The sequence below is a fragment of the Uloborus diversus genome, chromosome 7, assembly GCF_026930045.1.
Source record: "Uloborus diversus isolate 005 chromosome 7, Udiv.v.3.1, whole genome shotgun sequence".
Taxonomy (NCBI): domain Eukaryota; kingdom Metazoa; phylum Arthropoda; class Arachnida; order Araneae; family Uloboridae; genus Uloborus; species Uloborus diversus.
Window position 1 is genome coordinate 70,270,781 of NC_072737.1, and position 17,370 is coordinate 70,288,150.

The 17,370-nt window shown below is 32.5% G+C and overlaps 1 protein-coding gene across 2 annotated transcripts in view; it reads right to left on the reverse strand.

Annotated features, from left to right (window-relative positions):
* Nucleotides 1–17,370, reverse strand: part of LOC129225834 (spectrin alpha chain-like) — an 82,802-nt gene that overhangs the window by 25,534 nt on the left and 39,898 nt on the right. The window contains exons 24-33 of one of the 2 annotated variants that reach the window (XM_054860352.1): nt 16,474–16,608; nt 14,515–14,775; nt 12,531–12,722; nt 8,766–9,002; nt 7,343–7,524; nt 6,367–6,466; nt 6,169–6,210; nt 4,079–4,227; nt 2,673–2,862; nt 1,530–2,066 (exon numbers count right to left, since the gene is read on the reverse strand). In XM_054860352.1, coding sequence (XP_054716327.1) covers nt 1,530–2,066; nt 2,673–2,862; nt 4,079–4,227; nt 6,169–6,210; nt 6,367–6,466; nt 7,343–7,524; nt 8,766–9,002; nt 12,531–12,722; nt 14,515–14,775; nt 16,474–16,608 — 2,025 coding nt within the window. The remainder of the gene's footprint in view (nt 1–1,529; nt 2,067–2,672; nt 2,863–4,078; nt 4,228–6,168; nt 6,211–6,366; nt 6,467–7,342; nt 7,525–8,765; nt 9,003–12,530; nt 12,723–14,514; nt 14,776–16,473; nt 16,609–17,370) is intronic. The other variant, XM_054860353.1, reaches the window with a different exon arrangement.

Sequence of the window (17,370 nt, forward strand, 5' to 3'; positions counted from 1 at the left end):
GTATGTTAAACTACACTTATGTTAATCCTAACACCATATAATATTTTAGCAACAGTACATAAATAGTTACATACCAATAACACAAAACATAACAAAGTGTAACTAAAGTTCTTGAAAAAAATTTGCTGCAGAAGTGGAAATAGATATTGTAAAGTATCAAATACAGTCAAACCTCCATATATCGAACTTCCATACATAAAAATTTTCTATATATCAAAATCCCTGCAAACTTCTATGTCCATTACATAGAAAAATTGGTTCTATATATTGAAAAAATTTCTATACATCAAAACAAATTTCGAGACATTCGTAGATTTTTTTTCCACTTTAGACTGTTTCTCTCATGAAAAATGAAGGTTAGGGGAGAAAATTATGTTCACTAAAGGTTGCAACGAAATTAATAAGAAATCTTGGGTTGAGGGGTGTATAGATAGGTTGTTGTTCTGTTCTTGAGTTCTTAAATTCGCTCAAGTGTATTTAAAATCTTAGTTGTAACCAGTAATACAGTAAAATCAGTTTCAAGTTATCCCCTTTGTCTGTTAATTATCATTCCTAGTCTTTTTAGCTTCAGTGAAAATCATTGAAGTAAAGTTTTTTACTTTTTCTCTTGATTACCATCGTCAAAACAAAAATCCCCTAATGTTGCGGATGAAGTTGAATAGCTGAAGAATAAAGATGTCTGAAGGTGCAAAAATATCCTTTCTGGTAAATTTAGTATTTCCACAAGCAGAGTGCCTGCTGCTATGAGGAATCGGAAAACCATAGGTAATAAAAGTACTGAAACTTATAAAAAAACTTTCACTCATAATTTTTTAGAAACAATCTAAGTGCTCAGTAAATGTTTCACATTTAATTTTTTTAAATTATTAACTTTCATTTAATCCAATGCTCGTACAAATTAGAAATTGGGTCTACTTCGATGTATGGAAGCCCGACTGTACATGCTTGGGGGGGGGGGGGGGGGCATAAAAACTCGTTTGTTAAGTACGTTAGCTGGTGAAATAAAATCAGTTGATCAATAAATAATGAATATGCAGGTAAAAAAATTACATAGAGCATCTGAAAAATTTCACCTGAAACTATTTGTCTCAAAAATAGATCTATATATGTTATTTTTCATCATTATGTGACCATTACTATGCAAAACAGAATCAAGTTCACAAAAAAAAAAGCTAACTAAACGAGATTTGCATCAACGTTTTCAAAACCGAGTTTTATAAATGTATAAATTCACATGCATCTGATATCTTCATAGCATTATTACTTGCACAAAGAAAGTGACATAATTCCAAATTTTTCATAAGGAAATGATTTTTTAATTTTAATTTGCTTACAATTTTACTAATCAAGCTATTCTTCAGTAGCTTCTGTATAACACAATTGTTATTACAGCCTTAATTAAAAAGTCAAGAAAATACAAAATAATTGCTTCAGTATGCATTGCGACCATTAGTTTTTCATTAAAATGTTAGGCACAAAATAATTTTTAGATGTAAGCTTAACTGAACAAGAGAAACAAATTTACTTACTTCTCCCAACCAGAAATCTATGTCTTTCACAGCAGCATTGAATGTACGCTGTTTGTTTGCTTCCTTAATTTTGATGCTCTTTTCAATTGTTTTCTTCGTCAGATGTTCCCATTGCTCAGCTAAGCAACTTAAACGAGCTTGCACAGCATCCTCTGACCCAGCACACTGATGTTGATCAATGAGGTTTTGACCATTTGCCAAAACAGACTGGATTCTGTCGGCATTAGCAGCCAATTCTGCTTCAAAGGCTTGATGCTTTTGGTGTTTGCTTTGTATATTAGTAGGATCTTTGTAGGACTCATCCATAGCCATTTGAAGCTTTTCTGTGATCCAGTTTTCAATTTCATCAGCATCACGACTGAACTGTTGCAGTGTCATTGATTCACCCAATTTGGATCGTTTCTTGATCAGATTGTCTTTCAAATGACGCCATCTTTCAAGCACTTGATCTTTCTTTTCATTAATGGCATCTGAAGAATAATGATCAGCAGCAACTAACTGATCAGCCAAAGCAGCTAATGCAGCAATTTTCTCCTCCTGCAAAAATAGTGAAGCAGTGTTAATATAGTAAGCAACAAATGACTCAAGTCAAACATTAAAAAATACAATAAAAATTATCAAGTTTTTTTTTTTTTTTTGTCAAATAACATGCAAAATATTTAGCAAAAAGAAAATTATTTTGTTTCCATGAGAGATGACGATGGATGATAAATCAAATGATTTGAGCAAGTGATAAACATACTTCTATAGACGGAGTTAATTTTAGTATTAGGTCTCCCATTGGTAAACTGACTTCTATTAAAATTAATAAAACCTTGTTGCAATACTTTAAACAAATTCAAAAACAAAAATAGTGTTCAAGAGTGGGTTTTTTCCCCTTACAAATTTATAAGGTAAAGTCAATCTTTTGGAATTTTGACGACTTTTCTTTTGTTTTTTAAAAGATTTACTCAGGTGAGAAAAACCCCTTTAATTTATGGATAAAAAACTACAAAAGTGAAAGCAAATGAGCAAAAAAAAAGTTCTATAAGAATAGCTAAAAAAAAAAACCCCAGCTGTTCAGACACATTTTGACATTTCTTTGACATTTTCTGAAGGTGCTAAATTTCAAATAAAAATACTATTAAGATTCAAAAAACTTACTTGGGCATTGATAGCTTTATCAAAATCTTCATGCTTCTTGATCAATGACTCAACGTTATCTCCACCCATATCATCTGAGCTGAGAAAAGCTTCTCGACTGCCCATCCAGTTTTCAGCCTGTTCACAATCTCTGTAAAAGAGCTGTAGCTCCAGACATTGGTCAAGCTTCATTCGTCTAGCAATCCATGCTCTAAAAAGTGCATAAACAAAAATATGTTATTCATTTCAAGACACAACATCTTGTTACTGACTTTCAAATCATTATAAAGTTATTGCTTAGTTTATACACTTAAGGCAGGAAGGATCCAAGGCATTTGCATCAAACAATGAAATTTACAACGTCAATTTTAATATATGGCACAGATTATTAACCATATTTTTCATTTTCAGAATATTCTTTTATCTTGAGAAAGAAGGCAAGAGACACAGATAATCAACATAATTTTGTTTTCAACGATGCATTTAGTTTAGCATTAAGAAGCTGTGAGTCTGTAGCAAGAAGCACTTGTATCAAGAACAAAGTTTATTAATAATGATAATTAAAATGTAATTATCCTTTATATCAAGTTGTAATTGTTACCCAATTAAATCTAAATCTCATTAGTCTATTATTGAAGTTACTGTTAAATATTCTTACATAGTACTAAAAGTATAGTACTTCAACTAAAAGCATGAAAAGAAAGTAAAGGAGAAGTAAAAAGGGAAAAGACTGAATTATGTTTTGATAAGTAAAAATAAGACTGTCTGAATGAGTACACAAAAATTAAGTAAAAAAAGGAAGACTTAGTAAAAGAAATTATAACAGTTGATCAAAGAGACTAGAGGGCAAAGCTTGAAAAATTTTACATGCCCAAATCAAATTTTTACATCCTCAGTTTTTTTGTTGTATAACAGTAAAAATATTTGAATTTGTCGTACAGCATTAATCAGACAAAAAATTAATTTAATAGCTTTATATCTGAATCAAGAATTGTTTCAATATAAAACAGTTTAAATAAATAGCACATAATAAGTCATCATTAATACTTCATTTAAAAGTTATAATAATTATGTTCCTAGCTGAACATATAAGTGTAAGAGACTCATGTCCCAACGGAATTTTTTCATGCCCCAAGCATGTGGGGCAATATAATTTTTGAGTCCTGGTATAGGAACAAAAACTGTAAAACAATTCCAGTATCAAAAAAGTAGACTCAGATTGCGTAAAGTGGATCTATTCCAGAACTTTGCAATACTCTTATCCAGAATATCCTTGCTATGTAATATTAAATTACTAATATAAATCTCTACTTCGGTCCCCTTCATTGAATAAAAATTACTCACAGTAACTTGCTACTAACTTACTACTTACTAATATACATAAAGTACCATTATGTTAAGTCTAAACAAAATATCAGATAAAGTACTTTTCTAATTCTTGTCTTGCATCATTCATTTTTTCCAGTTTCTCCTGTACTTCAACACTAGCATAATGTCCACTTTGCAGTAATTGTTGTCCAAACATTTCAAACGCTTGAAATGTTCCTGCTCTGGCATCTATTTCAGTACGATGCTCCTAATATTAAAAGAAAAGAAAAATTAGTGCCTAAATTATTTTTTCATTCTAACAATTGTACATTTGGACTAATATATTCACAGTGTTCAGAGCTTGCAATCATAACTCTTATGAGGAACATACATGACATTAAGATATAAGTTACAGCCCCAAGCCAGAACTAAGGCAGAATTACAAGCATATACCAGCATGCTGATTACAATATCCATATTCTGCTGAGTTTGGGTGGTTTTGTTACAGTGTTTGGATGTTGTAATTCTGCTATCCATACATGCTCGTAGCCTGGATAAAAATATCCTGTGATCTTGTATAGAAGCTATTGCCTTGGCTATCACAAATCTAATCTGAAACTCCTTTGCCCTAAATGGACTTCACTTTTATGTTTTGTTTTCAGGAAACTGATTGAGCTTAAAAGCAAAGAAAGAACTGATTTTCCAAATAAAATTTTGTGAGAGGTCTAATTTTAAGAAATGAACTTTTGTGAAGTGGCCGCGCTTTCATGATTTAGAGCTCTGTGAAGGAGATGCAAAGCAAACCCAGTTTGTGCCTCAATCAACACATGTATTATGACTGTTAATATGAAAGAAAGCAGTCAATTGGAGACGAACTAACAAAAGGTAAAAGTAAAAAAATATTGCAAAAGAATACTTCCAACTTTTGCCAATACTTTTGCGATTAATAGTGCACTTTGTGGAACATTTTTTAAAGTAAATAAATTAAAAATGCATTTATGAAGGTTTCAAGAAAGAAAAATAATTTGAAAACTATGGACTCTAGTTATATATATATATATATATATATATATATATATAGTTCTATAACCATTTTACAAAGATATTCCTATTCTAAAAACACACCTGAAGATGAATATAGAACGATAATTGCTTCTATAACTACATGTCATTTTATCTCAACTAAGATAGTAAGAAAAAAAATCAATGCTTTTGAAACTAAACTTTTAAAAGTTAGACTATTATGTTTGCTATTTATTTTCTTTGGCTATGAAATTTAATATCATTTGTAAGAAGAGTAATTAAATTGTATTGTTCCTAATTTTGTTTTTGAGTTAAGTGCAACACTATTTTAACTATGGTGTTTGGAACATTCAATTTTCCATTGCAAATATTTTTTTTAAAAATAATGTTAGTTCATAAATTCTGTTGAGTTATAATAATATCAGTGAACTTTAATGGAAACTTGAAATAGCTACTGGTCATCTTCAAATAATATTTACCGTATCTCTTTTCCTCACTGTACAAGATGTTTTCGTGTCAAGATTTTTTTAATCATTAACTGATACTGTACTTGAACAAAGACTAAAAATTAACATTTTATGATTCAAAATATATATTAGCACAAAATATACATTTTCAATAGGAAATCCAATTTAACACATGCAAAACGAAAACAAAAACAGTTTCGAGATTGAAAGTAATTACTAGCTAGTAATTTGCTATACTAACAGATTATACAAATACATGCAACTTAATATGTATCCAAACAATGTTTGTACAACTTGAATGTTAACTTTGGTTTAGTCCTAAAACCAGCAAACACTTTAAATTCAAAATGTATCAAATTAGCTGCAGATGAAATAGTTCTCACTATCTGTCATTGCCTTATGGCTCATAATTCTTTCAAGAAATCCTGTTGTAGTTTTTGATAAAAAAAAAAAATTCTTAGATCCCTCATGCGAATTTAAACGTACGTACATATAAGGCTAAGTGTTTGAATTTCTTAAACACATAAAGCATTTTAATCAAATCGAATGTTATTCAGTTAATTAGCTAGAATCAGCAACTGCAAATAATACAAACAAGCTTTTTTTTTCTCTTAAGAGCAAAGCATTTTTAAATCACAGCAGTAAGTGCAAACAGGTGCACTTGCAAAATGTTAAAAAAAAAGTTGCTGTTAATTTCAAGCTCTGTCATTCTAGAATACCTGTGGGATACCATAGTGTGCGTCAATCTCAGAACGGTAGTTCTATAAAAAAAAATTAAATGCTGAATGAAACATTGGGTGACCACATGGATGTATAATTTTACAAAACACTTAAAATACTAAAATAAACCCCACATACCAAAACAAAACGTAGTATCAAACTGATAAAAACTAGAAATGAAACACAAATCAACTCACCTGGTGCCTTTCCAGTAAAGCTTCTGCACCAGTAACATCATTAGCTAGTTCTTCAGAGAACACTAGACTCATCATGCTTTGAATCCATGACATCAAATCCCTTAAATAAGAAATAGAAGAATGAGTTTAGAAAAAAGTACAGTAAAAAAAAGTACTCCACTTAACATATTTTAGGCTTATTTTTGAAAATGCGAGATTTAAAATCGCCTTTGTTTAAAGTTTTAAGAGGGCATTAAAAAAAAAAAAATATTTCAATTTAGTCCATTTGCAAACCATCAAAAAACTATAGGGGAGCCAGGGATACACTACTGGTACTTAGCGATATATTTCTCAAAGTTCATCCTGAGAATATGTTTTTCAGGAACATTTCTTTTATACTCTACTTCCTTGCAGATAAAATGCGGCATTAAATGTGTTACCTTGCATTAAATTTATTACATCACTAGCTGTTCCCTGTACTTAACAGAATTTTTTTTAAATAGGACAAATTTTTCAGTTTTTAGTTCACAATGCCTGGTAGTGAAAACTTACGCTGCGATGCCCTTCGCAGATTCTTGAGCGTCTGCAGACTATTTCTGAAATGCAAAGATTTTTTTCCCCTTTTCTGCTCAAATCTGTGGAATTAAAAAAAAAATACAGTTTATGACAAACAAAAGTAAAAACAAAAAAGGTGCCCAATAGGAGCCTATATTGGAATCCTCAGCTGTTGAGAGGTCAAATGCACTTGCTCCAGCAGCTACCTTCACCTCAGTTTTTCATTTTAATTTGCAGCTTTCTAGCTTACATTTTGCAAGTACTTTTAAAATTTAATTAATATTATATTTTGTTTTGACAGTTGATTAAATTTAATATTTTTTTTTCCTTCTACATTCAAAAATAGTTTTCTTTATACAATTATACATAGGGGTAATAGTAAAATTATGTAAAAAATGTACAGGTATATTAGATACTCACAAAATAAATTTTAAATACATACCTATAATCAGCAAGGAATCTCTGTAAATCATAAGAGTCCAAAAGTTTTTCTTTTCTAGCATTTGCTTTTGCAGTTAACTGCGTCCATTCTTCATTAATTTCTTTTTGTTTTGTATATATGGTTTCAGCTGCTTCAGGATGCGTCTGCATCAAACGACTTGCAGTGTCATCTAAGCTGCGAATCTAAAAGTAATTTAATAGTGTAAGTATGTTGGACAGTATAAAAAAAAGTTTTTCTATTTTCATTGATTAATTGGATTAACTTTAACTACAACATTTTGCATATCTGAAAAGTAAAGTTAGAATTCAATTTTCTCTGCTGTGCTTATGTAATTCAAAATATCATGGCAGACAATTAAAAAGCCTAATCAAAAGATTTTATGTCCTTCATCAGGTGTAAGTTGCAAAAGAAATTAGAACTTTTATGCTAGTCATCAATATACTAAACCTTTCTCAAATGAATAAGATAAAAAGCTTTTTCTAAGGGATGCAATACATTTCATATAGTTTTTCTGCAATTTTCTATGGATAATGTTGAAGATATATAGGTTACAAAAAGAAAAAAGTAGAGATGCATCGTTCATGAACGAAAGGGTCAAAAACAGATTCCTCAAAATGAACGGTGGAGTACGACCGCCTAAAAAATAAACGGTCGTTCTTTTGAACAATATTTTCTCTGTCCTCTCTCTTTGTCACATTTAATTTCTCATTTAGAATTTTTTTTATACAGCTTTTGATATCACTTTCATTTCACACATTCAAAATAATCTTTTGTTCAATTTTTCGCTTCACAATGCTTTATAGGACAGTATTCAGCTATCAATATTATTTTTCAAAATTAATTCTTCAAATTTTTTGACATCTTGTCAATTTTATTTACTTTTATGCTAATAATTTTTTTTTCATAAATTTGTACCAGGCATCGAACCTGCAAGTTTTGGAATAACATCTTTCACCAATCAATTACCGAGACATAGCTTATAAAATGAACTATATTTGCTTCATACAAGTAGCTCTAAATCTGAATAAACATTTCTTGAAAAAAATTTTTAGAATACAATTATCTAAGTAGTATTAGGTAGCTTTACTTGCTTTTTCCCAAAAAGAATATAACAAAACCAATGAAAAATTTTCAGTGTACGTAAGTCTTGTAAAGATATCAAATGCAACTTTTTAAATGAACAAAGTTGTTCAACTGAACAAGTTCAGTTGTACAGGTCAAAAACGTGAACGATCCTCTGATGAACAGATCGCTGAAAAGAACAACATTGCCCATCTCTAAAAAAAAGTCGATTTTGTTGAATAAACTACCCTATTGAAGAATTTATTTTCTTTCTTTCTTTAAATAATGGTTTTTACAACTTAAAAAATAAATAACATTAGATGTTGCAGTTACATTAACAAAGAATAGAGCATTTTATTACCCTGTCCCCAAGAGCAGCCAAATCTCTTTCAAGACCTTCATGTTTTCTTTGTAAAGTCTGAACACTTCGCAAATCATCACCACATATATCAGAGTTCAGATTATCATCTTTTTCACGAATCCAATCTTTTGTTTCATCAACATCACGTTGGAAACGCTGGACTTCATGAGCTGAGCCTAGCTGAGTAGCTCTTTCTGCTGAAACTTGCTGAACTTCTTGCCATTTTTGATTTACTTCCTAAAGAACACAAAATTGATTTGAATGGATTACAAAACTTTGCTATATTTTTCAATAATAACAATAAATTACTGGAAGTTTACTTAAAGCTAAACTAGTCTACTTTCCAGCAAATCAACACATATTCTAATTTGCTGGAGAGTGCATTCTATGACTGACATTCATTGACCACAAATCTTTTTTGTATTGCTGAGTTAAATGGTTACAGCAACCCGTAAAATCCCGAAAGTAACCCCCCCCTTTTCAAAACTTAATCGATACATTTTAGGGGGGGGGGGTTATAATCGAGATTTTTTAGAAAATTTTCACAAAAAGATCGTTTAAACATCAATAAGTAAAAATAACGAATTGAATGGTGGCGCCATCTATTACCAAAAAAGGGATGCTAAATTTAAAATTGTAAAACCCCTATAATTTGACTTTATACAGTTCAAAAACTTTAGTAAACACTGAAAAAAAAATCATTATTAATGCACTTTAATTCAGGAACAAGAATTGGTATACCAAAAGTTAAATAACTTTCAATTATCGAAAGCATTTTTTTTTTATTTTGAACGAACCTGGATTTATGAAATTAAAAAAAGATTACAAAACGAGAGAATTTTATACACTAGTCTTCGTCAGAAAATCCCTCAAAGTCACTTTCCACTTCATCCTCCATTAAAGCTAAGTCCAAAAGTTCTGGCTGAAGTTCATCAGTAGAAGGACAAAAAGCGCGCGCAAGATCAGAGTGTAGTTCGCCATTCTGCGAACCATCCAAGCTGATAGATATACCGCAGCACTTAAACGATTTGACTATTAGCTCCTCGGGAACAGCTGCCCATGCAACGGACACCCATCGTAGCACGTCCTGGCGAGACGGCTGCTTCAAGTTTCCTTTGGCCGTTCTTTCTTCCTTACGAAGGTAGTCCGCCCACAGCTCTTGCAGTTTCGCTTTAAATGGCCTATTCCAGCACACATCTGCAGGCTGTAATAGGCTAGTACAGCCAGGAGGAATGAGGATTACGTTAGTGTTTACTTCTGCAAGAGCTGATGAGGCCTCCGCTGTCTTGTGAATGGGGGCGCGATCTATAATGAGCAGACGTTTTACGTCATCTTCATCGGAGCCCCACACTTTCCGCACCCAAAGCTTAAATGTGTCCCCGTGCATCCAGCCGTTTTTCGTGGCTGTAACGCTCACATTCTCCGGAATGACAAGCTTCGACCAAGCTTTGTTCGGAATTTTTCCCGAAGCCTCTTTTAAGATGCAGAGGGCTGGCATCTTGTGACCGGAAGCGCGGGCGCACAAAGCAACTGTGAAGCCCCGCTTCTTGCATCCGGTATTTGTGATGCGAATGGTCGAGTCTCCTTTCACATTATTTGTGCGGTTGATTGGCATATCGAATCGACACATCGTTTGATCCATATTTCCTATATTGTAGTCGGTATAGTCAAACGTTTCGCGAGACCTTTTCACGCAATCAAAGAAACAGGAAATTGCTTCCTTTAGCTCCTCGGGTGTCTTTTGGGAATCCGTCGTGCCGATTCTCAAAGACACGTTGAACCTCTTTTTAAAATTGGCGATATACTGAGCTGTAGCTTTAAACTCAGTAAAACCGTGTTTTTGGCCAATTTTAAGAGCTTCTTCGGAAAGCAGCTTATTGCTAACCGCTCGCCCGGCTTCTCTTTCTTTCAGCAAAAATTCATATAGCTCTTCATTGTTAGCATAAAATATTATTTTATTTTATTTTTTTATTCTCGGTCCACAGCCGATAATTTAAAGAAAATAATTTAAAGTTAAGTGTACCTACTTTAAGCCCAGTCTGGTAAAAGTAGAACCTGTCAACTAGTTGGTGCTAACACTTCAATCGACGATTCCCCCACGCCATAATTAATGGCGACTGTTTACTGAGACCATCGGAGATTGCATGTCTCGATGTGTCTATTCAGAAAAGTTGAGTTGTCACCTGATCGACTCGAATTAATTCCACTCGTTGACCGCACGTGCTATGGAGAGGAGTACGAATATTCGCGGCAGTGGAATATGCAAATGAGTGATGGTCGAAGTAGAAGTTAGTGTAGGTGACGTCATCGAGGCATGGAATCTCATTGGTTGATAAAACATATATATTGTGGCGAGTGGCAGCGATCACTCTCTCGTTTTTCTTCTTTCAACGATCCCCAGTGGTTGGTTCTGATCGTGAAGCCTAGTCCGGCTCACGTGTGGGGGGGTTTTTCCCCGCGATGCTAGCGGAGGTTTTTGTGGTATGTGATGTTTAATCTTCCAAGTCCTGGAATTAGTGAGTCCAGGTGAAGAAACACTTGTGTTGTGTCCGGCCAATTAAAATGTCGGGGATGTGAGTTCCACGTGTCCACCTGTGATGCTCACCGATCTACGAATTGTGTAATGTTGCCTGTTCAGTATGGACATTCCTGAAGTGTGATTCGGCGGACCCTTTTGTGAGTCTTCAAGCTGATCCTTCGGAGTGGCAAGCGATTGCATCGACGTTTTGGTGACATTTTTCTTTATTTTCTGGAACCACTTTTGTTATGATATTTTGGGGGTGTATTTTATGGGGATGTTATTCTAGTCATATTTAATAAATGTATTTTTCTGAAACATGTTTTTTTGCTTGTCTCCAACTTGACATTACACGGCCAGTTAATGTTGGCTTAGTTTAAATATCTTAACTTCTGGATTTTAAACTTAACCTAAATTTATGCCAACATTCATCAATATCTTCAGAAAGTGGTTTGCGACCGCAGCCAATCTTCTGAACTCTTTTATTTTTCCCGAATTCATTCATTTCAAGAAAATCTCTCTTTTTTAGCCAGTCCCACAAGCATTTGCGATCGAGTTTGTATTAGGCAGCTGTTTTGTGAAGCGATGAACCATTCGCATCGTACCACCGTAAAACTTCCAGCTTCTTTTCAACTGTGAAACTTCGCCGAGACATTTTTGAACAACCAGAGTGAGAAGAGAGAAGAATCGTAATACGAATACGAACTTCAGTGGATGAGAGGTTGGGTCGGAAGAGCGCGAGACGCGATTGGCTTTATCTGTCACGTGACACGTACGGAATGCAGCGGCGCTGACCTTGAAGATCCAAGACAGGTTTGGAAGAAACGGCAACCTTTTGTTATCGAAGCGAATTCAATTCGAGCGTGCTGCACTGGGTTCTTTTAAATAAAATCAGGAGAGGGGGGTTATATTCGGGATTGTTGAAAATTTCACTTTTGGCAAAAAAAGGGGGGGGGGTATATTCGATGGGGGGGGGGTTACTTTCGGGATTTTACGGTACTAAAATCAAAATTAAAACAAACTGACCCTTAACAGTAAATAATAATCAGTTTTCAGTACAATATGTCAAAGAAAAAAACGAACTCCTGAGATTATAATTATAAACACAAAATAGCACAAAACCTTGAAAACTAGGTAACCTTGTAAACCACATAACTAGGTACTTCTACCAAAGACGCTCCAATGTATGCATGTATAAAAATAAAATAATAGATTTTCATAGCATCTTTTCTAAAATAAAAAAGTACCTCAATTTGTGTTTGAATCTTCACAGCAACTTCAGTATGCCCAGAGCTCATTAGTCGGCTAGCAGTTTCGTTCATCTGTTGTAATCTTGTTTCATTTGTTAATAGTTCAGCTTTGAAGTCATCAAAATTCTTTTGCATAACTTCCACTTGTTCTAGATCTTCTCCAACATCTTGAACTTGAGCTATTTGTTCCTAAAATTAGAATGTAAAATATTAGGGGAATCAAACAAGTTATATTAACAGTTGGAAATTAATAAAATGTTATTTACTGAAGAACATATGTTATAAGTCTCACAAAACATTTTAAATATAATGCATTATTATGCAACAGCAAATTCTTCACATTTTAAGCCCAAACCAATCATTCAAAAGGAGTAAATAGAAAATGGTTTTGCTTCAGTTAAATTACCAGTATGACAAAGAGAAAATTTACTTGTACTTTTTTTTAAGTTGAATGTTTTGAGTTTTATTTAATGTTTTTCCCCACTAGTCGAGATACAAAATAATTAAATTGAACAAAAATTAAGACTGTTATTGAATGCTTTTTTTACAACACTCAAAAACCTTTTATTTTACAACACTCAAAAACCTTTTCTCCACATAAAATGCAGCATTTTGTTTCAAATTAATGTTATTTAGCTTCGTAAAGAAGTTCAATAAATCTTTTTAAAAATATATACATATATATAGTACAGAAGATGGGGAAAAATTGCACGGGGGTACTTACTGCAAGTAAAAAATTAAGTAACATGTTTTTAGAGCTGTTTTCAACAAGGAAAGAATATTAAACAACTGACATTATGCTCTTTAAAATTATGCGCTGATCGAAAAATTCTTGAATTTTTGTTAGTTTGCACAAAATTCTCAAATGTTACCAGGGTTTTAATCTTTTGCTTTTTCAACATTTTGGAAAGGTTCAAAGTTATCCATTATGCAACACTTAATGATAATTGTGGAAATGCTAAACTTTTAGGTAATCTAGAATTTTCTTATCTAACTGTAACATGCTTGGATTTACTTACTTTTTTAAAGTTAAACATACATAAATAATTTATATATTGTGTACTTTGTAGGGCTTCTAGAAGAAATTAAAATTCCTGGCACTCATAATAATTTTAACTTTATTGAAGTATCTAAAATTAATAAAAGTTGATTGTATGTGACTATCTTCATTGCTACTCCTGGTGAATGATAGAAAACCGAGCAATCAAACCAGGTATCGATAGATTCGTAATTTTCCTAGTTACATGTTTAGCTAGGTGTTATAATTATGCAACTTTAATTAGGGAAGATATTAAAAACTTTCTTTTTCTACCTCAATCATTTCTCCGAAGCCACTGGCAAAGCCAAAGCGGAAGTGACTTGCAGAAAACGTAGATTATTGGAAAGCGAATGTTTATCAAGCAGCGTTAAGGCAAGTATGTTTTTCGATGCACAAATGGCTTAAAGCATGTTTTTTGACGACATATTTTTCCTTTTCTTTTAAAGGAATGTAATTTTCATCCCAAAAATGTCAATTTGAATTCTTTCACTAGGCAAGCGAGCTCAGGAAATTGGGTGCTGCAGAAACCTGCAGGAGGCAACAGCAAGAAGACGGTGAAGTCCTTGAAGTACACCGCCTTCGGTGGTGTACATCAAAACGCCGAAGGCGGCTAATCTAGCAGCCCTGACGGCTAGTACATATAAAACTTGTTGCTGGATTTATTCTTAAACTCCAAGTTAAAATGCAGGAGGTTTAATAGAATTTTAAATATTCAAATGGTGAAACTAAATGAAACTAGGAAAATAGTGTTCCAAACACAAGACAAAACTTTCCATACAACACCACTGAAACACATACATATTTTCAAAATATCTATAAAAAAAAATTGTTTAAAATAACAGTACTAAAAATTTGCAAGCGAATTATATTATTTTATTTTAAAAAATGGAAACTGCTTCAAAATCATACAAAATTATTTATATTAATAAGTTAGCAAAATACCTTATCTTTAAGCCATTGAGCAAGTTCAGCAGCTTCACGAACTAGTTGATAAGCCTTACATGACTCTTCCAGTTTATTTCTTCTGTCTTGTCCCAAGCCCATGAGATTGTCAAATTGTGTTTCAATCTGTGACTGACGAGCAGAGATGTTATTTGTATCAGCCAAGTTCTGTTGGCTCGAAGAAAGACCAGCCTCTATTTTTTTAACATAAGCAGCAGGTACAAATCCTTGCCTGTCATTAACTTCCACTTTCCACCAATCCTAAAAAATGTAATAATGAAATTTCAAATAATTATGTAAGAGAAACATCAGAGCTGTAGAATTAGACACATTCATCATTAACATCACACTTATCCATTCACCAGTGACATGACGCATGAAGTATAGCAGTAAGTTTGTATTTTTCCAACTGTCGACTTTAAAGTCCATGAAATATAAACTAGCTACATTAACATTTAATCATAAATAACCCTATCTTCTATTTTAATCAAAAATTTAATTTCAAGTTATATTATTTACTAGCCGCCTGCGGCGACCAGCTAGTTCGCCTTCTTACGCCATTCACCTTTCTGTGCAAGCAGCCACCTACGGCGGCTGTTTGGCTAACTTGTCATTTACCTTTTAACTTCAAGTTTGCTGCCTTCGGCGGCTGTTTAAACAAATTTGGCTGCAGTATTAATCAATCCATCTCTATCTTTTTTTGTGTCATTCACATTTTTACGCGAAGATTGCCGCCTTCAGCGGCTATCTACCTTTACGATCAATCTCTAAATTTTCTTTTCCATCTATATTTATTTTAACCTCCCTGCTCATTTCCTAATAGAAACAAAGATCACTCAAAAAACCGCTTTTTTTATTTAAATATAACAAAAAAAAAGTTATCTCCAAAACTCCCCGTAGTGTGCAAAAAGTAACTAAGTCAAGTGACAAAGAAAAAAAAATCTCGCTGTTTTTATTGAATTAAATGCGCTTAACTATGAAATGTAACTTAATATCGAAACAGTAAAACGTCCAGCTTTTGGAGATGGAAAATGAAATAAATGCATTCCCTAAATTTAAAAAAAAAAAGGAAAAAAGCAAGCGCTGCCGGAAAAACACGTGGTCATCACGTCATAAAATGTAGAAGTAAGCTATATAGTAAAAAAAAAAAAGATTAACATTGTTTGCGATTAAGATTCCGTCGTAAATATCAAATCGAAATCCAAGTAGTGACGTCAAAGGCATAAAAGATTGAAGAATGCTTTTTTCTACCAATGCGTAGAAAGATATGTGTTCAGCATTTAAAAAATTTGTAAAAAAAACTATTGCGTATTTTTAAGAACTTTTTTCTTCTGAAGAGGGCGAAATGTTTTTACTATTACCAACTTAAATTTTAGAAATAAGGCTTTGATACTTCTCGCAGGATGATATTAGAAAAATATAAAACCCAGGAGAAAATGCAAATTGAAGGTTTTTTAAAAATTCATAAAAAATACAAAAATTGCTCTATCTTCAAAATTTTTTCATTCATCATATTTAAAATTAAATTTTCAACACTATAGTACAAAAATATTTGTGTGGTGCGATTGGTACGGGGTCTGTGAGGTAAAAAGTACTAAAAGTGCAAAAAAACACATAAAACATTAAATAACTTTTTTCTAATTAAAATATCAAAAATCGAAGTCCGAGGTGCACTTCTTCGGCAGAAACTGTACCTGTATACCAAATTTCATCTTTCTAGGCCTTACCGTTCTCCCGGGAAGCGCGCCACACACACACAAACATCTTATTTTATTATATGTATAGATTACACATACAAAGTTAGTATAATTACAAATTCTATTAGTATTTAAAAATTATATTAGTTAAGTATTCGGATCAAATATAAAATAAATTCAAGTTTAAAGAGATAAAAGCTGATAGAATACTGAAAGAATTTCCTTCATTACTAGATGTATTCAGTACAAAGAAAATGAATACCTTGTTGTTACTATTCAGCAAAGTCAAAACATCTCCTTTTTTCATGGAAACCTCACGTGGACTTTTTTCAACATAGTCATATAATGCCATGACAAATTCTTTGCCAGCATGATCCACAATAGGTCTTTCTTGTTGCTGAAAAGAAAAACATAGTTAAAAAAAAAAGAAAGTTCAAATCTTACATAATATAGTAGTAAAAACTTCCAGAATTTGAAAAAATATATATACACATTCTGTATTTTGATGCTAAATTATTTCTCTTGCAGGTTTGTTGTTATAATTCACATTTCAATTAAAAATTGAACTTGCAGAATTATTTAAATCTCATGGAATTATATGTTATACAGTGAAGCACTGTTTATACATTTCTCTTTTATACTTTTTTATCAATTATGCGTCTTTTAAATTAGTCCCTGCAGAGTCTAATACACATTACCCTGTACCTACTATACGTTTTTTCATTTATACACTTTTTTCTTACTCCCTTCAAAAACTTATTAACAGTGCTTCACTGTATATAAAGCCATGTACATTCAGAATATATAAGGGTTAAAGAGGACTCAAGTAAAACTTTCTGAAGACAGTGCGAAATTTTTGGGTATTATGAGGAAGCTTGCATTTGGATGTTCTAAAAGGGGTCTTTTACACCACTTTGGGGGAAAATCAGTGTTAATTTCAATGCAAACTCAAGTGATGTTATAATTTGGCGATATAACGGCAAGCATTTGGTCGCCAAGTTCAGCCTTCAACTTGGCAATGGCGACAAATTTGGCAATTTTTTTTTTTTTTTTGAATCTGGTTTCAGTTTGGCACAATTGGCAATATTTAGAGAGTTATCCAGTGAATCACGCTTAAATTACCAAAATTGAAAAAAATTAATCTTTGAAAAACGCTTTT